Source organism: Pezoporus occidentalis, unplaced genomic scaffold (assembly GCF_034315485.1).
Source record: "Pezoporus occidentalis ecotype Australia unplaced genomic scaffold, CSIRO_AGI_Poc_V1 ctg182, whole genome shotgun sequence".
Lineage (NCBI taxonomy): Eukaryota > Metazoa > Chordata > Aves > Psittaciformes > Psittacidae > Pezoporus > Pezoporus occidentalis.
In genome coordinates, this window is record NW_026913662.1 from 3477379 (window position 1) to 3502479 (window position 25101).

General features: G+C 39.4%; 1 protein-coding gene across 1 annotated transcript in view; it reads left to right on the forward strand.

Moving 5' to 3' along the window:
- Window positions 1–25101, forward strand: part of LOC134162099 (potassium voltage-gated channel subfamily KQT member 1-like) — a 473656-nt gene that overhangs the window by 55458 nt on the left and 393097 nt on the right. Inside the window, exons 8-11 of the mRNA XM_062615579.1 lie at window positions 3549–3659; window positions 4705–4800; window positions 5676–5804; window positions 7894–8056. Of these exons, the coding sequence (XP_062471563.1) occupies window positions 3549–3659; window positions 4705–4800; window positions 5676–5804; window positions 7894–8056 (499 nt within the window). The remainder of the gene's footprint in view (window positions 1–3548; window positions 3660–4704; window positions 4801–5675; window positions 5805–7893; window positions 8057–25101) is intronic.

A 25101-nucleotide genomic window follows, 5' to 3' on the forward strand; every position in this document is an offset into this window, starting at 1 on the left:
CAAGCTTGCTGAACTTGATACAAATGACTTGAAAGGCTTAAATATGAAAAAAAAAGGGAAAATGAAGAATGAATGAGAGTTGGAATTAAATGCTAACTACATTCACCCTCTTCAGTTAAATGCAAGGTTGTTCCACCTAGATTTGGCAGGCACACAGATTAAACTGCAGAGATATCAAAGGCTTGTGGTACACGAGGCCACTTTCAGAACTTATGGCATGTTAGAACACATGCAAAAGCACTTCCAACAGCACTATCAGTCTCCCAGTATTGCAACCCATGTCACAGCAGTTTTAGTCCTTCCTGGGTATTTCTTTAGGAAAGAAGGGCATGCAGGAGGGCTTCCGTTCTGTTGGCCCTTCCATGCTCCTGTCTTGTTGATAGTAATGCTTATTGGTTTTGCTACAAACAGGACTATTCTGTACCACTGAACTTGAGTTGAATAGTTGCTCTAGTTGTCAGTGTTAACTGACAGAGATACTTGGGATCGATTGAAATATATTACCGAAATTATGAGCAATTTCAGAGGCAGCAGTTTGAACCCCTTTATATTTACTATGTTTTTTGAGGTATGCAATTCTCTCTCTTCAAACTTCAGGACATCTGCCTATCTTAAAGCATGTGAGAAGCTCTGTTGACTTCTACCAAATTAGAGTTCTTCCTTTTTTGAAGTGTACATGTATGATTTCAGAGCCTGTGTTAGAACATGTGCGTACCAGCTGGAACGTGTCATATTAAATCTGTGTTGCAAAGGAGGTGTCATTTTTCAAAGTTAAGTTATTAAACATTCTCTGAGCAGATAACTAATAACTTTTGGATATACAAGGAGAAAGACATTCTGGTTGTGATTAAGAAAGCCAGAGAATTATATTATTTATAATCCTTTCCACATACTTCAATGCATTAATTAAATTACCAAGAAGTAACCCTCTTAAGGTAGCCAGGGATAAACTTTCCGAGACATGTTCAGGCACCTGCAGGAATCTGCCAGCCAAATGCCTGCTGTAGAGATGGAAAAATCATCTTTTCTGTGGTTTTAGCTTTCATGCTGTCTTCCATAGTAACACTAAGGCAGCTCAACACTACTGCAGTTTGTTTTTAAGTCCTGAGTGCTGGAGAACTAAAAAAAACCAACCACCCCACCAAAAAACAACAAAACCCCCCAAAATAACAAGAAGCCTTTCATAAGAAAAAAGAGAGGAAAAGGAAGGAAAAATCCCAGACTTTAAGGGGTCATCTGGGTGCACTGAGGAGTTGAAGTGTCGTTAAAGAAACACTGCTTTAACTTCCTTCACTCCACACTAACACATACTGCATTTCAAAGCTGAATTTTGGTGGCTGGCAAACTCATCTGTTTGTACTGCTGGTAGTACACAGCACCTGAGTCATTTCATGGGCAAGCCATGTTAAATCTGGACAAACACCTGGCAAGACAGAGCTCCTGCTGAGAGCAGTTTGCAGTTCAAAGTAATAATATTCATTACAGGATGTAGGTACCACGAAGTTGACTTCATCAAGAGAGAGATTCATGAGGAATAAACACTAGCCTATTTTTTCTTTTTTCTTTTTTTTTTTTTTTTAAAAGAAAACTTTTAAAAGCTTACTTTGATAGTAGTTGGTCAACCTGTGGGCTGGCTTTCATATTTAACCTCAATCTTACCTCATTACCTTGGAATAACTGTACCCAGTTCTGGTTCCTCGGTACAAGAAACACAAGGAGCTCCCGGAGAGGGTCCAGCAGAGGCCACAAGAATGATCAGGGGTTTGGAGCATCTTTTGTATGAGGAGAGACTGCAGGACCTGGCCTGTTTAGTCTAGAGAAAAGCAGACTGAGGGATCTCATATCAGTAACTCAAAGGTGGGTGCCAGGAGGATGGTGCCAGACTGTTTTCAGTGGACCCCAGCAACAGGACGTGAAGCAGTGACCATAAACTAAAACACTGTAAGTTTCACCTCAACATGAGGAAGAACTTTATGCTGAGGGTGACAGAGCACTGGAACAGGCTACTCAGGGAATCTGTGGGGTCTCCCTCTCTGGAGCCATTCCAAATCTGCCTGGATATGTTCCTGTGTAACCTGCTTTAGGTGACCCTGCCTTGGCAGGGGGTTGAGGTATATGATCTCCAAAGGTCCCTTCTAACCCTGACAGTTCCATGATTCTATGATATAAACTCTTTGTTGGACATGGCTACTGCCTGTGAGTCTATACCACTGTGGGGCTGGGCCCAGGGTGGTGAGACCCCTGATTCACCAGCTGTGGGATTCCCCTGGCTTATCTTGGGCTCCTTCCTTGGGATCACCTTCTGTTGGGGACCAGCTGGTCCTTATTATACTACAAACCCTTCTGATGCACCAGCCTTCACCTGGACTCTGATTGCCTCACAGAACCAATCCTTCACTGACCACTGGGCTTCTACTAAATTCTTTTTCACCCTGCTGGGGGTCTTCAGAAACATCCCCAAACCTCTGTCTCACCCAGCTTGTCCTTGCCCCGTGGCTTTTCAGTTGGCCTGACACCTCCACAGTGATTTAGTCCCTGAGCTATTAGTTTGAATTTGCCTCATAGTGTGGATCCATATGCTGACTACTGGACCTAATTCTAACTATGATCTGTGGGTGGACCTCCTGGCTTGATATTGGACCTGTTCCACAGCTGTCTGTGATACTGCTTTATAATCTGGATTCCTGATTGAACCTAGTTGTTCTTTCTGCACCTCTGTTGCTTGAGTGTTGTGGGACTGGATCCTGACTGTGAGGACACTACCCTGCTTGTTAGGTTATCTGCCTTGACTCTGGACTCTCTGTCTTTTAGGTAGTACCTGGATCTTGCTACACCATGATAAAAGTAGGTCCTGTGGTTCAGACACCATTTTGAGCAGCAAACAGCTGTATTGCGTGGGGAGGGAAAAAAGCTGAACATGGTGCCCAGATGTACTTAGCTCCTCATCTCCTGAAATATTTAATTTGGGAGATGACATGTCTTGGAATGGTTGTGTGTTTCTTTTGCTCTGAAGATTCAGATTGGAGGGTGTTAGTTCTGTACCATTTCCTTCCTGCCAGCACAGGGCATAGCTTTTACCCTGCTGCACCTAGTGTCTCTTTCTGACTGTGGAGTTCAGCAATGTCTGTGTATGTAGCTGTGTGCAAGTCAGTGCTTTCAGGGCTTTCTTCTCAACTCTGTGGAACTACGTTTTAAAAGCAAAAGTGGAAGTACTGTAAGCCTATGGTATCAAGTCTACAGGGCAAATCCTTGCAGTTTTGGAAGGGTAGAACCAGCCAGCTGCAAACTGTGAGAACAGCCATCCTGGGTCCAGGCTACTGTTGCATCCAAAACAGTTGTGAATCCCTGTTGAAGAATGTAAAAACAGGGTAAAGCTCCAGTGATGTTTACCATACTCCTGTGGTTTCCTTATGCACAAACACTGTTGATCCATGTATATCTTATGGTATTTCCCTACTTTTTTCTTTCTTTTTTTTTTCCCTGCTTTTTTGGGGAGGGAGAAAAAAGGTACTGCATTGTAATGAATCAGATGTTTGTTTCTGACATAGGTAACGGTCACAACAATCGGTTATGGAGACAAAGTTCCCCAGACATGGATTGGGAAGACAATAGCTTCCTGTTTTTCAGTATTTGCTATATCTTTCTTTGCTCTGCCAGCTGTAAGTAGAACTTGGATCTCTTTACTAAAATATGTCTGACTTGGGCTCACGATTAGGTAGTTTTAAATTGGTGCCTTTGATAGGAAATAATGGAAGTGGGTGTTGCGTCAGAATGTGGACACACACATGCTCAAGTGTATGTTTATAGCTGTGCACGTACACACGCAAATGAAACTGTTGTATCTTTACTGCAATTATTTTGGAGATGTGGCCTAGAAAGGAGGTAAGAATAATTTTCACTATTTTGTGAACTGAAGCTATTCTTTGAGGAAAAGCAAAAGAGAAGGTTTTTTTTTATCAGTATGTTGGTGCCAGAGGTGAAACTTCATTTCTGCTCTTTTGTGGTTATGTAAGAACAGCCTGGGGTCCTGCAAGGAGAGGAACAGCTCCACAAAACAGAGGTCTAGGAAACTGCATCTGCTTTCCTGCAGGCTCCTGTAAAGCATCTTTGGGCTTCTGGGGTCTTCAGATAAACAAATGGGGAGGGAAATAAAGACAGCAACATCAAAATAATTAGAAAAGACAAAGGGTATCTTAAGTAGCTATCAGTTTTAACAGATATGATGAAATCATAAAGCATATCTTCATCTTCTATGCTTAGTTTGCCTGGAAAACCACACTGGGCTCTAGCTTCAGTTGTGGTTTGGATTTTGTTGTTGGTTTTGTTTGTTTGTTTGTTTTCTCTTAAGGAATTAAAAATAAGTGCAAAGAATAGCTGTAGATCAGTCATGTGACATTGACATTTGCTTCTGACAATAGGGCTTCTGGGTAGGGCTGCTTTGGAACATGACAATCTTTGTTTAAAGTTACCTGTAGATCACAGCAATAAACACATGCTGTTCATTGAAGGTACATGATGCCAACATCAACATGCGCAATTTCAGATTTATCTGTTGAAATAAATAGAACTTTGTCACTGTGGACATTTGAAAATTCAGAAATTTTCTATTTCTAGGAAAGTCTTCTATGAAAATGTCTTTATTTCCTAGCTAAGTATTTGTTTTAGGCATGTAAAGCTTGACTAGTAATTTCTGGTTACATTCAGGGTATTCTGGGGTCTGGTTTTGCCCTGAAAGTGCAGCAGAAGCAACGTCAGAAGCATTTCAACAGACAAATCCCAGCTGCAGCTTCTCTAATTCAGGTAAGGCCCCTAACAGTAAAATGTTTAGGTGAGTATTGGAGAGGGAGTGTGACCTAGTAAAGTACTGAGAATCACAGTTGCTAGGCTTTACTATAAATCAATGCTGAGAATCATAGTTACTAGACTTTACTATAAATCTATGACTTGTATTTAATCATTTTGTCTTTTTGACCCACTTCAGTCACCAGATAGAATTAGATAATTGCCTCTTCCCCCTGTTCTGAATGAACATAGAAGGCTTTACAAACCTGCTATTCACAGGCATAGTGACACAAACTGTATGCAATGAGTCTATTTGGCAAATAGTAAGGAAAAAAAAATCATAATAATTAATTCATAACCAGCTTTTAATATTCCCTTAGGTCTTGTGCAACTGCCAGATCCTGAGGTGCTGAGTGTGTGTATATGTTTATATACAGTTTAATATAGAAAAGTGTTCCAGCATAACTGTCTGTATGATAATACAAAGAATGCAATAGCATGGTGCACACTCAGATGTGACCCATTACAGAAAAAAGGAAAAAGCAGTATTCTATGATGCTTGTGGGGATTTTATGAGGGGGTTTTGGGTTTGTTTGTTTGTTTTACTGTGGGTGTGTTAGACTCTAGTTCCTAGCGAGAACACTATGAAAAGCATACTTAAGACCAGTGTGTGCTGAGTGTGTTTCCTGGTGCAAATTATATTTACCACAATTGTATACAGAAAGGGGTGTATGTTATTAGGCATGGTGTGATGCGGTACATCACAGTCATTGCAGTCAGAACCCTTTTGCAGCATGTTTACATTGATTGAAGACTTGCTGTCAGTTTGACTTGCATGTCCCGCAGGACAACAGTGACTGCTTTTTCACTGAGATTATTGGATTTTGTTATAGACTCTGTGGCGGTGCTATGCAGCAGAGAAATCCTGCAGTTCCACAGCAACATGGAAGATCTATGTTACATCACCGGCGCAAAATCCCAAAAAGCCACCAGCGCCATCTAGCCCCAGCCTGAGAAAACAGGTAGTGGAGCGTCGGCAGAGCTCTCTTCTGTTCTTGCTTTTAATTTGATTGGGATAACCTGCCAAAATCCTTATGAAATGTACAAAGAATTTGGAGAGCTGAAAGACATTTGTAATGGGACATTTGGTTGCTTTCCCCATGTCACAGTGTGAGTAGTTTTCCTTAAAGTATTCCTGAGGGACAAGTGTCTTCTCATTTTAAATTTGCAAGCTTGCTTAGCCTTCAACACCCCTTGTAGAAAGGCCCAGGTCGGCTGCAGGTCTAGCTCAGATACTCAGGGTTTCTAAAGTGATTTTATAGGCCTGGATTCAGCCACTGATCCCTATTGTCCAGAGGAGAATTGCAGTGCAATTTCCCCACAGCACATGTACAAATCTGCACTGACCTGATCTGAACACACGTATATATTTTGGTGTTGCAGCATTGCAGCCAGTGTTGAGCAGAGTGTAACTTTGCCATGAGAGTAACACTTTCATGACTAGAGGCAGAATGGCCATGAGGAAAGAGGTAAAGCTGAAGTAAGGCTGCTTAGTATGTGTTGCTGAGCTGCACATACTAGGAAGGATTGGAGAATGGTAAAAATAGACAGTTTTTAGTAACCTTAGTATTTTCCCTCTGTTTTCTCTAAAGAGATGGATTTCCCTAATATATTACTAAATCTCAACTTCCCTGTGAACTGCTAACCCTAATTCATTACCATAGTAAAGTTTTTTTCATCTCTTACAATGGGTTATCTTCTCTTGTCAAAGGAGGCTAATGCTTTCTTTCTCTACCTAGCCTCTTACTCTAAGGACTTGAATGTATATTGAACATCTTGTGCATTTTATTCTCCATAGAATTCCTAGTTTCTTTTCCTCCTATGATAGCCCGTAATATTTGCATTTAGAAGCATTTCCACACATGGTAGTGCATGCACTGACTATAATAAATGCTCATTTTATGCCATTTTTTGTCCTCCATTTGATTAATTTTGAACATGTTTAGTTTAATTGCTGCAGAGCTGAACAGAAAAATGAATTAAAAAAGATTGGATGCAGATAGTAATAAAATAAGAATTGGTTGACTTAACCAGGTGGCATTGTCCCATTTGTGAATGTATTGAGCCTCAAGCTATTTGTGTTGATATGTTCTTGATGATGATGTTTAACTGCTTAGTGGTCAAATCAGAGGCTGTAACATTTTGTAGAATGGAGTGCAGTAGCCTTTGATCTCAGCTCCTTGTCAGAAGATTACTGGAGCAGCAGGTGAATTGAAATATGGCTCTTACCTCTATTTTAAGGTGTGTGGGAATAGTAGACCCAGGTGGGATTAGACCAAAGAGTAGGTAATCATTGAGACTGGAAATAAATATTGTGAGAAGTAATATTAATATAACTAGGTGGTGGCAGCATCCAGGAGGCAGACAGCACATGCCATGTAGTCAGTATATGATTGGCTGGTATGTTGATCACTAGCAGTCACAAAGACGGAAAGACAGATGGAGACCAGCCTTGCTTGGAACCAGTTAACAACAAACCTCTGCCTCGCCCCCCCCACCCCCCACCACTTCTTTTGTGCCAGTTGTAGGGTGTTTATTAGGTTGCCTCTCAGGCTTCTGAAATCAGAACTTCAACTTTGGAGGCAAAAGAAAGGTTTTATTTTCTCCTGATGTGCCTAATTCAGCCTTTTTGGTAAAAGGTGAAATTTTCTTTAGTTGAAAAGACTTCACAGTGCCTAGCTCCTAATTCAAAGTCTATGGGTATGTTTAATTAGAGCTTTAGAAAGATGCTACAGCCAAGCTGGTGTACTCAAGTAGTTAGTATTTTGAGTGCCTTGAGGTTTGGACCCAGTTTGGGAAATTTTGCTGGAGATCTGGTTTTCAGACTGTGCTAGGAAAGTTCTGTGAATCAAATTCTTACCAGATTTAAGTTGATAATTCAGAATCAGCCACTTTGAGGACATCAACCAAGGTTGTAACATTTTCGATGAATTACAAAACAAACCCAAACAACCAATTTTAAATGAATTTACTGTATAGTGAACTTCATATATTTACTTTACTTTTATTCTGATAGTATCTTCTGATTTCATCCCATTTCTACTACCACAGGCTAGAAGATACAAAAGAAAAGGGAAACTAGGCTGTGGTAATGGTTCTGCACCGGTAATAAACCCAGGAGAAAGTGCCTTGTCTGTTCCACAGATCACTTATGATCACATTGATGGACAAGAAGACAAAAAAGATGTGTCTTTCTACATTGAGGAGCCCGGAGGTAATTTAATTTTACTCATGTTTGGGTTAGTGTCTTTTAAGAGACAATGTTAAAGTGAATTAAGCTGATGAAGGGAAAATTTCTGGGGTTGGGGGAAAAAAATTAACCAATAAAGGAAGGTGCCTCAAACCAAGGACAGTTAATATCCCAAAACGAGGGGGAACACAAATTACAGGAAACCTTCAGATTCATGTGCTGTGAATATCAAAAGAACTTTCTTGGTATACTAAAGTCAAGATGGTGGATATATTGTTAATTCTGCTTTTTTCAATTATCTCAGAGGTGGATGGAAAGCTTCTTCCTATCTACCCCATCTTTAAATTTTACCTTACATAAAGCCTGAAGGAAGGAAAATGAAACATGAAAAATATCTTTACTTTTTTACAGCACCCTCTTAAACACTGTGCAAGTAAATTATGATAGGAAAAGCTGAATATTTTTATGTGTATGCCAACCATGCGGTTTTGATAAGTAGGGTTTTTTCTTGCTTCATTTAAAATATTGTGTGTTGGTATAGGAGGCTGTTGCATTTCAGCCTGGAAACTGCTTAAATTTCACTGCTGAGCTAAGGTATTGCTTTGTTTGTAAGATTCATTTTAATTAAGTTTGTAGTGGAAATGTGGGTATGAAACAGTGTTGTTCACTATAAAGTCAGGGTTTTTTCTTGAAAGCTAACTTTTCCACCTTTGTGTTTGTTTCCTTTGTCTGATGGGATTGGGGAAAACTGTGCTAGTTCTGGATCTGCTAAGACTTAACTCAATGGGAGATTGTTTCCTCATAGTCTTATAGGAGGACTTATATTCGATACCCACAGGTATGCAAAGTCTTGCCAAGTTAACTGACATATTCAAAGATGCTGGCTGTAGTCTAAGGTATGTTATCAGGTGGTGCTTTGTCTTGAGGTTTATCAAAGACAGATGAAAACCTAACATCAACTCTGTATAAAATTGCTGCTCTTATGTGATATTGAAGCTGACACAGAATTTCAGCCTGGAGAGAATATGGCTGAAGTCTTGATATGATGGCTTCTTTAATAAAAACTACTTTATATATTTTTGCCTCAGAAGGAATATATAGTGTCTTCTGTATTGAACATAAACAAAGGTAGGAGTTTTATTGGGTTGCTCTGACTTTATGTGGTTCCTAGATTGTATTGTCAATGCAACTGTCATGTACGACACAATAGTCAGTCAGATGTGGAATAGCAGGGATCTGGGAGCCGGGGCATACTGAAGCATATCTAAAGGGAGTATGAACATCTGACCCCCACAGGGATTTAGAGGGACCTTGAAGCCTGTGCTTTGTGCAACTGATAGACATGAACTGCCATTGTGGAAGAGTTTCTTTCTTCCACTGATTGAGGTTTTCATTACTCCTCATGTTCTTCTTTGTTTTATAAACTCATATATATCTTATATCTGTCACTTTGAGGTCTGGACGCTTTTCAGCAGTGGTGATATTTTCGTTGTTGTTTGGTATTTCCAGTGCTTTTTATAGGGTTCTGGGAAAGGGGGTGGCTGTGTGATTTATAAATTTGCTGCTTTAACTGCATTCTTAACAGAATACTGCGTTCATTCTCAGCATGTTTATTAGATACATGCAGCTTCCCTTACTGATCATGTAATAGCAGATTTTACTTAGTGTATTTTGATATTCTGGTATCGGTAATGGAGAGAAGCAGCAACGTGTTGTGTAACTTGTAACAGTAAAGATGCTGAAGACTATGTTGTCTGTAGTCATGACTCTGAAAATGCACATTTATTCACTTAATCTGTTCCTTAAGCATTCATAGTTAGTCTGAGCAAAGAGATTGAAATCCAAGCCTGTATCTCTTCTTGCCTGACATCTAGGTAACTGAGGAAATGAAAGATTTTTTTTTTTTTTTTTCCTCTTTTTCTGAAAATGTTTTCTTGTTCTTTATTAGAGCTGGTCTAATTTATTCTTGTTCTGAGAAATAGTCATGCATATTATTCCCTTACCAGTTAAGTTTTATCTATTTTTCATTTTATTTCATGTTTTGCCTTGGGCAGTTTCAGACTTAAGTCACACTTCATTTGATTTTCTGATTTATTCCTTCTGTTGCAAAGCTTCCAAGAATGTAGCTGGCTAACTTGATTGCTCAATTGACTGAACATTCTTGACACCTCTCAAAAGTTTAAACCTGATTTCTCTTGGTAAAGTTCTTGCCAGAATTAATAGGTTTCTATTCTTGGGAAGTGAAAGTACTAGGCTTCAAGCCTGTAAATGGGAGTATTTTTTCCCTCTCAAAAAGCTGAGAGTAGAAAAGACAGAGAAAATAATAATAAAGAAAGGCAATTGAAAAGGGCCATGCCAGCTTCTGTTTCAGTGTTGCTATAGTGGAATATTTTATTCATTGATTGAGGAGACTGGATGTTTTACAGATGATGGCAGACTTTGGGGTTGAATTAGACACCTTTCATAGGCTTGACCTAGGAAGAGCAGAGCTGTTGCTTTAAAATAGCTCTTCTAGTCTGTTGCTTTAGTCAGACGTAAGAGAGACTGTAGGGAGACCTGAAACAAATGCCTGGCAAGTGCAGACAACAGAATAAACAGTCCCATTAAGGCAATTTTACATTCTGGTCAGAAATAGACTGAAATTAACTTAAAATTTCCTTGATAAAAGGGAGCTTTGCCTTGATCCAGGAACCACATTGTATGAATGTGCCTTTTCATGAAGTTAAGGTTTTTCTTAGGATACCGGGTTCATATATCCATGTCCAAGCAGCATCCTCTTGGCTTGCTCAAAACTTGCTTAGGAAGCATGTTTTTCAAAGCTAAGCAAAAATGCTTACTTCTTCTATATGAAGAGAAAAGGGAAGCTTTATAAAGCCTGTAGATATGATCACCATTAAGGTTTCTGATATACTTGAGTATGTAATAAACATGTAGTGGATAGTGTGTGATGTAGAAGCTATATCTTTACATACCATAAATGTGGAATCTTGAAACAAACATAATAACCTAAAAGGAAGACAGTTCCTGCCTTAGTTCTGCACCATGCATGGAGTTTTGGGTGTAACTAACAGTTCTCTAACCTTGAGGACTTGACTGTCTTCGCAGGAATGGAAAGGCCAAAGAGTATTCTGCAGTAATAGTTTCCTTGTTTGAAACCTCTCAAAGTGATTAAGATATTTAGAAAGAAATTAAAAAGGAGCAGCTAAAGCAAACATAGATTTAAGAAGAACAAATCTGGAATGTAACTGGGATGCTGAAGATACTCTAGTGCGGTATATTTTTCATGAATATCTATTGCTTCTGCTGAGGAACTCCTTCATACTGGGGTGTATAGTTTATTTTTTTCCATGTTGTGATTTAAAACCCGCAATGAATTAATCCTCACCTGAGATTATAATTGTTCTTTATAGTCTTAAAATTGATCTTTACTTTTACTTTCGCCAACTATTTTGTACATACTTTCCTGCAGCAGGGTCTGTTATCAGTATGACAAGACATGTATGAACTTTTTTACCTTTAATATTCCTGCAAGACTAAAAGAAGGCACTTAAGTATCAAGATGGTAGCTACTTATGATAGCAAGAGTGAATGGCAAATCATAAAGACTGATCCAAGTAGAAGAAAAACAAATAACATTTGCGTGTAACTCAAATCTTTTGCATACACTTGAATTTTGTCTTGGAATAACAGCTAGTCGCTGCAATGTATGCTTCTCAAAATGAACTGAATAGCTGTTTCATAATGTTTTTATTAGGGAGGAAAAAAATTATAAAAATGTGAAAGTTTTTGGACCTTGAAGGGCAGCCTCCTGGGACATCAGCAGATGGAATATATTATTTTCTGTCAGTTATTGTAGGTTGTATACACAACTCATTACTGTAAAATTTGTCAAAGTCAAAAGACTCTTACAGTGATAAATCTCTGCTAGGGTAAAAACAGAATTCCCTATTTATCACTGTGCTTTTCTTGTTGCTTTTTGGAATTTCTTGCATGTGACGTATTCTCCCCCTCCCTGATTTTAAAACAAAACTGCACAAGAGTAACTTTTCACCAGGAGGGTGGGGGGGAAACTAGTTTTCAGTGACCCCCAGAATACCTTTGTAAGCACTTTTGTATAAAAGTGTGTAATAGTGTTAATGTTGATTTATTCTGTCTGTAATGCTAGTTTTGATGCTGACACTCAAGAATTCACCTATCTAGTAATGGATTGGTTGTTCCTAGAGACTGGTTGCATTTCCACTGGGAAAAAGGGCTGCTTTCTCTCAGTGGTGTAGATGGATCACAATCTGCAGTGCATATAAGGAAGCAAACATGTTAAATGAAGTGGATTCATAGGTTCCAGCGCTGACAAGCTGAGTGAAAGGTGAGAAAAAACATGTGGCTAAAATTAACAGAATAAAGCAAACAGCAAAGCTTTTGAGGGGCTGCATAACTGTCAGTAAGTCAGAAAAACGTAAATATAAATATATGCTCCAAAGTAGCAAGAGAAAGTATCCAGATACAATGCTTCGGAACAACGTCATGCTCTTAAGGAGGTAAGTTGAGCAGATGCTGGTGGTTTTGCAGTAAAAATCTATATTCAGCATAGGGCTGTTTAATTTGTCAGTCAGTTCAGGACTTCTAGGAGCTAATGGTACTTGTCTGTGCATAAGAATTCTGGAAACGTACCTGTATGCCTCTACCAGAAAGTTTTTGGTCTTTGCTGTTTCAGCCCTGGCTGCCCTGAGTGAGAACTTTCAGTGAATGCTGTAGTTTATCTGCCTCTGCCAAACTTACTTCTGATTAAATCTGGCAGCTTTTGAGGTTTAAAAATTTATTTTTACTCTGTATATATTCAATTTCCTGTTCTGCCTGATTTAGGATCAGAATTTAGATCACTGGCCACACCAGACTTGAGCAGGCATTTTGTACCAGACGCTCCCAAAGACCATGAGAGTGCATAGTGAGAGAAGGTATTTGCAGCTCTCAAACTTTTTCTGATTAGTAATATCAGCCAAACCAAATTTAGACCTTTTAAATTAAATTAATTTTAATTAATTGTAATTAATCCAGAAAACATTTTTGCTTCATCAAAGACAGTACATTTGATTAAACTTCATTTAGTTGATAATGTTCCAACTGACTTCAGTTATGATGTAAAATTGAATATAACTGTTCAGGAGCAGCAAAAATAAATTTCCCTGTATGGTAGGGAGACTTTGATGACATTGGCTTAGTATAAGCACATGGTGAATGACAAGTTTGTGTTACAGAGCTGGAAACCCACATGAGCAACAGAAGTCCTGTCCACCATGGACTGGTTGTAGTGGTGTTTCCGGGAAAGCTGAGTATTAAAATTGGGAGAAAAGACAGTATCAGCATAGCAGTGAGGAAAAAATAATAATTAAGCTGCAAAGGAGGGCATATCCTAGAATCAGCTCTTTTGTTGTCAAAAATTCATTTTTCAAGAAACTGTTAAACAATGTAGAAAATATGTGATGTGAATAAATTATATTTGAGTAAACATGTTGCCTAGTAACAAAGGCAGCTTTTAAAAGTGAGATTAAATTGACCTAATCAATTATGTAGTTTTTGCTAAGCTGTTTCGTGGTACTGATTCAGATTAGATATAAGGAAGTTCTTTACTGTGAAGGTGGTGAGTCACTGGATCAGGTTGCCCAAATAAGTGGTAAATGCTCCATCCCTGGCAGTGTTCAAGGCCAGGATGGACAGCATGTTGGGCAACATGGTCTAGTGTGAGGCATCTCTGCCTATGGCAGGGGGGTTGGAACTGAATGATCTTAAGGTCCTTTCCAACCCAAACCATTCTGTGAATCTATGTGGCCCTGAAAATTTTTGCTCTTGGATCCAGAATATACATCATGATAGTCTTGCTGTGTAGGTGTCTGGGCAAGAGAAGGAAGGAAGAAGACACAAGACCCTGTCATAAGGATGTCATGGGAGAATTCAACTGTTGACCTTAAAGACAGGAAATAATTTTTTCCTTTTGTTATATTTGAGCAACCAACAGACTCTTCTCACAAACAGGACTTTGTGGGCTTTTCCTGATACCTCTGTCTGAAGGAATGCATTCAGAAAACCTACTATTCAGCTAGGTCTTCAGTAGCCTCGGTACAGAAAGTGGAGAGTGGAAGGAGTTTTCTACCTTTGAGTTGTACTTCTAATGGTTTGATTAAAAATATGAAAGGTGTGTTGGAGTGTAACCATAAAATGATAGACTTAGCCAACCTTGGCAAGGAAAGAGAAGTGAAATAGAGTTATTGGAATTTGAGAATGAAAACTTAGAGTTAATAAATAGAAGCAAAACTACAAAGTGTGAGGTTCAAAGTCTTTTTTTTTTATAAATGAGAGGAAGTATGTTATAAAAGTAGAATTAAAATTTAGTGCTAGTATAGCTGAAATTTTGAGATTTAATTGCTATTAGTCTGATCTAATCCTTACAAAAGAATCAAACGCAATCTGTTTTTTATGTATTTTAAAAGTTGCAATAATAGTAAAAAAATGCAATCAAAACTGTAACACATACTTCTTAATTTCTACCTATTTTCCTGGCATTTATGCTCCTCTGGGTCCTCAGGTTTCATTTGCTGCAGCAGGAGAAGAGGAAGTGGTAGAATGAGTTGTTGAAATCTGGTGTCCTTCACAGGGAGGAATATGATGTTTGTCATGACAGTTTCTTCTTCCTCTCCTGAGATTCATTTGGGGTCACTTATACACATTTCCTAACACACATTTACGTATTTCTTCATTGGTGTGCAGCTCCAGGTTTCATCCAAATTTACGTGTATGCTCCCTTTTATGTATGTGAGATAGGATTTCTTTGTTCTCTGTTACCCTTAAAACCTGTTTTGTCCTGCTCCAGGAGTTCATTTTTATTTTAACTGACCATTAGTGAACTGTTTATATCTGTGGGGTCTCCAATGCTAAGATTGTGCCCCATCTCCTATTTTATGTCTCTGTTCCTGTACACTGCATCCTGTGTTTCCACTTCTCAAGGACTCTGATATTCTACCCAGTCTGTATTTCTGTAAACTATGTCATTATTTAGTTGTAAATATCTCATGCTAGTAGTATAACTACTGTTACTACCATAGATATAAAACTATGATTGTACAACACAAACAAAAGTAAACCAAGTTAGATATAGACACCTGGTCAATTAGAGAAATTGCTGTTACAGCTAAATCACTTAAAGTGAAACCAGGAAGAGTTTGGATAGAGCATCATTCCTTAGGTCTTTCAAATTCAGTGCAAAACTTAGGCCCTGTTGCTAGCAGTGCTAATGCAGGATAATACAGAAGAATTCAGGAGACACAGGAGCTCCACAGTAGATATCCCAAGCTGTCATTTTTCCAAAATGTAGGAAGGATAGGGTAAAATCTGGGTAAATTGTTTCTTTTCATGACCTGCACTTGAGATGAAAATCTATGCAGAGTGGAAGCTTGGTTTAATTATACACTTGGTCCAATTATACACTTGGTCCAAGTGTAAGGACAGCAGTGATGTGAGGAAATAATGCTTTTTTTTTTCTTTTCACTGACAATCAAGACTAGAAATTGTGTTACTTGCTATTATTTGGCTAATAATTCAGTGAAAAGCTTATTGAGTCAACAGAATGGAAAGGATTACTCTCCCTGAAAACACTAAAGTCAGGTTGCTTTTAGTTATCTGGGCTTGCAGAGTAAGTAGCTAAGGAGTAAGAAAGTGGTCAGAAACAACCTAAGAGCCTCCAACAGGACTGATAGGAGGCTGGTGAGATGCATGGGTGGCCTATAAAAGGGCACGCAATGCATGCTTTGAAAGGAAGGGAAGGAGGAATTTCTGTTTCTAGGAAAGTCAGTTTCCTAGAGTAATCCTGAGTGGGCAAACTATTTGTAAAAAACCCAGATAGTGGGAAGGATGTAAGTAACCATGAATGTGAATTGGCCAAGAGCAATCATATCTGGGGTATACATAGGGGTATTTTGTGATGTGGCAATATGTGTTGGTAGATAGGACAGAGGCAGAAGGCAGTTTACATGTAGAGTTTAGTTAGTCTTTCCTGTCTTATCCTCATATGTGCATAAACACAGGATCTGGATTATGGCCTGGTAAATTATCTTAGGCCACTGCAAGAGGGATGAAAACTTGTTGGATGATACTTAACAAAATATTTACCAGTGGTTTGCTATTTAACTGAGAAATGTGTTCAGCGAGGTTTCTGAGTCTCGTGTTATCAAATAAGTCCATCAGTGGGTCAGATCATGGATTAGAGTACAAGTTTTCTTCAATATGCAGTTGATATCAACTCGGAAGTGGCTGACAGTGCTTTGGAAGATAGCCTTTGAGCCTCCTACAGAGGAAGCAATGCTCATGCAGTTGACTCCTGGTTCATATTTCCCTACTAATCCTGTATATCAGTAATTTACTGCAGTGATCTGTTTTTACACTTTTTTGATACCAAGTATGAAGGCATGTGCTTGACCTGATCTCTGATCTATTAACAAACTGTTGATGGTACACAATACCAGTGTGGAACAGATAACCCCCTTTGCTGCTTAGCACTGGGGGATGTGTTGCATTCAAATGAGCCCATGTAGGGAGAGTCTGTTCTACTACAGCATAGCTCTGCAAAACCTGCATAGCTCTGCAACACCTGCCCTTTTTTGAGGTCATATGATCCAAATTATTTTTGGGGGAGAGGAGAACCAATTTGGGATTTAAGGCTTTTCTTTTTATAGAGGGCTTGAACTCTGGTAAAGACAGTGATTTTCTAATTCTGTTCTAAGTAGTCAATTAATATTAAAAATTATAATGCAGATTGTGCGTCAGAGAATAAGAAACTAATATGTAAATGGAGCTTGCCTGGAGAAACGGTCTATGAAACTTACCTTTAAAAGCACAGATAAGTATGTGCTATGCAGTTTGGATCTGTCTCATTACTGCTACTTTAAAATCTCATCTTTGTGTTATATGCTTCAGTGAGGTATCAAGTCTCACTCCAGTGCAACCCAGAATACAGAATATGTGATGTAACATGCCACAGACCAAGCTTCTAAGAACAGTAATTTAATTTCAAAATGCAAGGTACATCTCTGTGTGATCCAGTGGATTAGGAAAGGGAAAGGGGTGGGGGAACCACCCAACCAGCACTTAGGCGAGAGGTGTCATAGTGAGCAATTGTAGTGCTGTAGGCTGTGAGGTTTTCCATTACAGCTCTGTAGTGACTGTATGGAAGTCAAGGTGTCTTTGAACTACCTCAGAGTCTTTTCGCTGAAGGTAAGAAGCAGATACTTAGCCTTATTAATGGGAATAAGGACAAGGTTTGGCATTTTCTCCCTTTTTGGGGGGATGTGTGTGTGTGTACACTTTTTTCATAAAAAACCAAGAATTGACAGCTTTACCTCAAACTCTTTTCCACACACACAAAAAAAATAACAAAAAACAACAGAGGTAGTTAGAGACTGTTAAAATTAAAACAGAAGATAATGATAAAGCTCCATCATGTAGCAGTGGGTTCTTAGACAGCAATAGAAACCCTGTTTTCATATTGAGGCTGTATGTAGAAGCCTCACCTTCTGTTAAGGGGGGAGTGCTGCATGACTCAATGTTCCTGGATTCTGTCCCTAGCTCTGTTACTGATTTACTATGTGACCTTGGGCAGACAATTAACTCACTGTGCTTCAGTTGCGTCATCTGTTAAATGAATACAAGTCTTGTCTCTGTCATAGAGAGATTGCAAGTCTTAATTGTTTATGAAGTGTTTTTAGACTGACACAGCATTACAGAAGTGAAAGATGCTATTAGTCAATGCAGTATTAAACATAGGCCTACATGTTTGTTTATTGTTAGCATAAACAAGGAGGAGGGGTAATCAAGAATGTCAGCTTTTGCAAGAAGAGAAGCTGGTTTTTTGCAGAAAATGCAGTGAATGCTCTGTGGGGAAAACAAGATGTGATTTAATCCAGAATTGTAAAGCTACTTTTTTAGCCGCAAAAATGTGTTCTTTATGATGGGAGTGACAAAACATTATTGTGGGAGATCAGGCAATCGTGTTAAAGAAACTATGGTGCTTTTAGCTGGTTCTACTTAAGTGGTGTAGTAGCAAATTTACTACTCTTTTAAATATGCTTTGCATCTTGAATGTGAGTTACTGTGCCTTGTGAAGCATGTATTTTACATATTTTACCTTGTATGTGTGCTGGGAAGCCTGTAAAGATTCCATAATTAGAAGTAAAAGAAACTGGTTCTTTGAGGGGATGGGTGTTGGTGTGTGTATGTGTGCGTTTATACATACTCACATATGTGTGTTCTCCTTTTTTTAGTTTTGCTCCCTGTTTAGATGCCCATGTGTTAGCCACTCTTTAAAAAGTTTTAGTTTGCTTGATATGCTTCTTTACATAGCATGCTGTTTGCAGTCTCATAGATGAAGGCTGGAAAATAGTTGTGATACACAGGTATGTGTGGTGTTCTTTCCAGATGTTTCCAGCCACAAATCATAGAATCATAGAATAGTTAGGGTTGGAAAGGAACTTAAGATCATCTAGTTCCAACCCCCCTGCCATGGGCAGGGACACCCTACACTAAATCATATCACCCAAGGCCTCGTCCAACCTGGCCTTGAACACTGTCAGGGATGGAGCATTCACAACCTCCCTGGGCAACCCATTCCAGTGCCTCACCACCCTAACAGGAAAGAATTTCCTCCTTATATCCAATCTAAACTTCCCCTGTTTAAGTTTTAACCCATTACCCCTTGTGCTATCACTACAGTCTCTAATGAAGAGTCCCTCCCCAGCATCCTTGTAGGCCCCCTTCAGATACTGGAAGGCTGCTATGAGGTCTCCATGCAGCCTTCTCTTCTCCAGGCTGAACAGCTCCAACTTCCTCAGCCTGTCTTCGTACGGGAGCTGCTCCAGTCCCCTGATCATCCTCGTGGCCCTTCTCTGGACTTGTTCCAACAGTTCCATGGCCTTTTTATGCTGAGGACACCAGAGCTGCACACAGTGTTCCAGGTGAAGTCTCACGAGAGCAGAGTAGAGGGGCAGAATCACCTCCTGGTCACACTCCTTTTGATGCAGGCCAGGATACGGTTGGCTTTCTGGGCTGCAAGCACACACTGAAGTGGGCTCATGTTCATTTTCTCATCGACCAGCACCTCCAAGTCTTTCTCCGCAGGGCTGCTCTGAATCTCTTCTCTGCCCAACCTGTAACTGTGCCTGGATTGCTCTGACCCAGGTGTAGGACCTTGCACTTGGCATGGTTAAACCTCATGAGGCTGGCATCAGCCCACCTCACAAGTGTGTCAAGGTCCCTCTGGATGGCATTCCTTCCCTCCAGGGTATCAACCGAACCACACAGCTTGGTGTTATCGGCAAACTTGCTGAGGGCGCACTCAATCCCACTGTCCATGTCAGCGACAAAGATGTTGAACAAGACTGGTCCCAACACTGATCCCTGAGGGACACCACTCGTCACTGGTCTCCAGACGGACATTAAGCCATTGACCACAACTCTTTGCGTGCGGCCATCTAGCCAGTTCTGTATCCACCGAGTGGTCCATCCATCAAATTGATGTCTCTCCAATTTAGAGACAAGGATGTCATGTGGGACAGTGTCGAACGCTTTGCACAAGTCCAGGTCGATGACATCAACTGCTCTACCCCTGTCCATCAGTTCTGTAGCGCCATCGTAGAAGGCCACCAGATTGGTCAGGCAGGACTTCCCCTTAGTGAAGCCATGCTGGCTGTCACCAAGCACCTTGTTGTTTTTCATGTGCCTTAGCATGCCTTCCAGGAGAATCTGCTCCAAGATTTTGCCAGGCACAGAGGTGACACTGACTTGTCTGTAATTCCCCGGGTCATCCATTTTCCCCTTCTTGAAAATGGGGGTTATATTTCCCTTTTTCCAGTCGTTGGGAACTTCACCTGACTGCCATGATTTCTCAAATATGATGCCCAGTGGCTTCGCAACTTCATTTGCCAGCTCCTTCAGGACCTGCGGATGGATCTCATCAGGACCCATGGACTTGTGCACGTTCAGATTTTTAAGATGGTCTCGAACCAGCTCCTCTCCTACAGTGGACCCGAGGTCTTCATTCTCACAGTCCCTGCATCTGCCTTCCAAGACTTGGGTGGTTTTGTCAGAGCCTTTGGCAGTGAAGACCGAGGCAAAGAAGTCATTCAGAACCTCAGCCTTCTCCAAATCCTGTGTAGCCAGTTCTCCTGAGAGCTTCTTGAGGGGGCCTACATTCTCCCTAGTCTGTTTTTTATTTGCTATGTACCTGTAGAATCCCTTCCTGTTATCTTTAATACCTCTAGCTAAGTTTAATTCTGACTGAGCCTTAGCTTTCCTAACTTGGTCCCTAGCTTCCTGGACGACATCCCTGTACTCTTCCCATGCCACCTGTCTTTGCTTCCACTTATTGTAAGCCTCTTTTTTCAATTGAATTTTCCTCAGGAGCTCCTTGAATCTTTGCTTTTACTTTTGTGCTTTGGAAATGTTTCCATGCACCACCTGGAATAAGTGCTGTGTTGGAAACTATGGCCTGACAATTTGCCTAAAGATAAACGTGCAAAGGACTTTTACACCTTTCTATCAGTTTAATCCTATTAGGGGCTAAAAAAAACCCTGTCTGTCCAAGTATAAATAGAAGGAGAGAAGTCTAAGAAATAAAACTTTGCTTCAACCTCTGTGCCTGGTAAAAATGGACACATTCCAGTTGATGATCTTTGTTTTTTGCAAGTAAAGGTTCAAGAAATCTTCAGAGGGGTAATTAGACAGAGATAGACAATTCCCACATTTAAAGGGGTCTTGTTTGCTGTTACATTGTTAATCATCATACTTGAATAATTTCCTATTTATGCCTGCTGCATCTATTTCTGGATAAGATTTTCCTTTCTGCTGTTCACATGAGTGCTATGTCTAAGAACATGAAATCAATGCACTTTTCTATCCTGTCCAAAGTGGAGCAATGGGTCAGTACATTGATTCCAGTATTACATTGAGCCATTATCTGGTCTAGTGACACTAACATTTTTGTTTATTTATTTCTACTTACTCCAGTAGAAAGTAGCATATATAATGAGAGTGGCTGTGTTTTAGGGATGTATGTAATGTTTTGTTGTCATCATTGAACTTCTTCCATTAATTGCGATATGCATGAGATCTGACAGACTGAAAAGAATTAGTTTCTCTGAAGACTGTCCGCAGTCTCTGTTAAGCATGAAAACTTAGTAAAATAGGTGCTGCATTATGTGTCTGCCAGTTAGAGGAAAGCAGAACTCTGAGTATTTTTCATGACTTTTGCAAAAAAAGAAAAGCAGCTGCTTGTCATTTACTTAACCTTGCTTGGGCTGAATTTAATCAGTAGAAAACATCTGGAACTGATTCCCCTTCAATTTGGAGTGTCCAGTACTCTGCTGTGTACATACAATTGGTGCACCTTTAGCTTTAGAATACTTGGCTAAACACTGTTTTGCAATGTTGTTATCTTTTTGGAAAGAAATTAGGAAGCAACAGTAATTTCCTAATGAGCAAACATTTGCAATGTTCTGTATAGGTTGCATTGTTCATTGATTTTGTCCAGCTGTTGTATGAAACATATTGATCAGAGTTAATGAATTTCTAAGTAAGACTGCTTATTTGTATTGATCAAAATTGGGCCAGATTCTGAACTCTTTAGCATTGAACTACAACTGATGATACAATTTGACCTTGTTACTTTTTTGATAGGATGTGATGTTGAATTCTGAGCAAACTTTGAGGATGTAAAAAAAACTTCTATGATGTATGAGTTGTTGTGCTTAAAATTCTTAGTCTTTCTTGCAGAATTAGGGTGTTGAATTTTTATAACATGCTAATGATATTTGCTTTTCAGCTGATGGTTCTGTTAAAACTAAAGCAGTCACTGAACTGAATAGTAATACTGGATAAACTGCTAAACAGTGTTAGAAAGCCACTTGGTAGGAGATATATGGAAAGAAACCCTGATGCATTTAAGCAGTGTTTTGTGTAGACAATGCGTTCCTTCCTTATAAGAGAAGGTGGAAAAAATTGAACATATACTCTTTTTCAATATTAATCCTGTTCACTTGCAGGAGAACATTTATATTTAAATGAACCTCTTTGGAAACCATAAGTGAATAACATATCCCTGGGAAAAGCTCTACCTTCTTAGTGCTCTCCTGCAGAGAAATTTGCAGCGACTATACCAGCTGATATGGCAATGATTTCTATGTGAATTCCTCTGGGATAGGGCCCAGAGAGGTATAGGGAAGGGTGATGAATCACTTTGGACATCCCTTCCTCTCTGCTTTGCCTCCTCTGTTAGGGCATTCTCTTGGTTTGCGTTCTATGCTAATGTGGGTAAGACTTGTATATAGCATCCTTCTGTCTTCTATTATGACAAACGTGGTCGCTATTACTCAGCAGAAATGTGCCCAGCTTGGAAATATTAAGTGATGCTGATGTCTTAAAATTGTATATTAATCATATATTATTTCTGCATTAAGCATCTTCCATTGTTGTCAAGGAAAAAAAACTCCTGGGTTTCCTCTTTTTTGTTCTTATTATGGTCTGTCGCATGTGGTCTCACCAACACAAGAATTGTGTGTAGACGGCATGGACTTAAACTTCTCTGTAAAAGGGGAATAATGTGGATTTTTTTTTTCCTCTTGAATAAGGTGAATTATGAACAGAGCATCTGTAAAACAATTCTGATAACTAATTCCAGGAATTCTGGCTTTCACACAACCTGGTACTGAATGTAACTCATAGGTATGTAAACTGTGACCATGTTCTGACCCTTTGGATCCATTTATGTTCTTTTAAGTATTATATTATGCTGAGTTCTCAGAACTTGATTCCAGTTGTCAAAAAAAAAAAAAAAGAGCACAGCATAATGCCAGTATTTGTTACTAGTTTGCTAGTGGCTTTTTCATTTTGTTTTTAATGGGGTGAATCAGACCATGGCAATGGGATACTCTAGACCTGGTTGTACTAACTCAATTAAGATCCATTTCAGGTCAGATTGACCTGAATCTATCCTAGATTAGTTTGTGCTGAGTGAGCCATCATGAAGCAAGTGTGTGCTGGCAACCTGAGATGGAAGTCTACAAGTTCCTCTTGCCCTTTTTTTTGAAGGGCCCAGATTGGCTGCTGTTTCAGTAAAAGAGAGAGCATGCACTTACTTTTTCGTGTACGTGGGGGCCCAGAAAACTTAAGGTTCACACAGATTAATTCAGACAGCTTGATAAGCAGAAAATATATGCAATAGTGCATGAAAACTTGTCTTAGCATAATAGAATATTAGTGTTATGTAGGATTTTTCCTTTTATTGCTGCAGAAATGGTATCTCCAATTTCTGCGTTGCACTGTTTTTAATAAGGCAAAATCACAGTCATAAAACAGTAGGGCTATTCATATGTCATACAAATGACATCAGTTTCAGCTGATAGAGATCTAGTTGGGTAAGATAGTGGTAGCTTTTGCAGGGAATTACTATGCTTGGTAAAGATCCTCAATTTACATTTGCTATCTTCTGCTTAAGTCTTCTTAAAGGGGTAAAGATGTTTGCTAGATAAAGAAATGCATTAGTATATGCCAAACTCAGACTAGTTGGAGTGGTAACAGCCTGGGGAGGAATACTTCTTGAATTTCTCTTACAAATGGAGAGCAAGTTGAGGTCTATAAAGTCTGTGTCAGTAGTAATTTTGAAAAAGAAAATATTAATCTGAACAAGTTTACTGTTTATTATTTTAAAACATTTAATTCAGAATAAGGCTTATTAAGGAGAGCTCTGATGCTCTCTTCCTCTACCTCCTTCATTTCCATATCTCCCCTCTCCAGCACTGAATGGATCTTAATGAGTTCCCATTCCTCCCTCCCTCCCTTTGCTTAGATTCTGCTGTGACTGGGTCATGCATTTCTTCTCTGTTTGGGATGAAATTATCCAAGAGACTTCTCCAATGTTTATCTTGTTAGCTTCTCTACCAAACATCTGAAGAAACCATGCTGCAGTGAGATAAGGCATCCTAAATTTGTACACCTTCCCTTGTGTAGTGTGAATTTGTCTCAACTCAGATGCTGAAATAAGGTGGATTTTTCCATGAGACTCTCTCCAAAGGAATCAATCTTAGCCATGAAAAAAATAAGGTTTTGTTGTATAAAGGCTCTCTTCAATTTCAGTGATGTATCTAAGTAGTTGCTTTCGCAACTGACCGACTACTCCAGGGTAAATAATGCTGCTGAATTTTGTCTCCATGGTGCCAGCTTTCATTTAACCTGTTGAACTGCAAGTAACTGAATATGTTGTGCTGACTGCCACTCTGTAAGGACCTCAGAGTGCAACAGGAGAGCACTAATGTCTCAGTTATGAGTTTTTTGTAGTTTTAGATGAGCGATGGTTAGATCTGGCCATAAAAGAAGCAGGTACTTGTCAAGGAGGTGTTTCATATGCCACGCTAACAAAGATCATCATTACAATAACCCTTGCAGAGCCAGAAGTGGTCAGTACTTTGAACCAGGCAGAAAGATCTTCCCTTAATTTGTGACTTCAATATAATTTAAATCTGTTCCTCAGATGGAAAAAGGACCATGTCCAAATCTGGCTGAAAGAATACTATTGCACTTGTGGCTTGAAAGCCAAGTCATAAGAAAAACATAGTCAATGCTCAGAACAAGGAATTAACTGCACAAAAGCATCAATGAAAAAGGGGGCTGGAGGAAGGGGAGATGGGGAACAAGATATTAATTTTTCTCTACTAGTCTGAAAGCCCTGTGTACAACAGCCAGTAGCCTTTAGGATGCCAAGAGTCCAAATGGCACTGAAAATCATGGGTCTAATGCTTAAGGATTGTAAAGAGGGTTGTCACATTATCCTCTCAAAAAGAAGTAATTTGCCTCTTGGGTTATGCCTTTGTAATTTCCAGGGTCTGTAATACCTTCCTCGAAAGGTTTATTGGAATAAAATATTTTACTTATATTCTAACTTTCTAGGGTTGTGACATGGTGCTTCACTAGTGTTGCATATTTTCCCAATAGTGAAATTAAGAGTGTTTTGAGAGCACTACATGAACTTTCCATTTAGT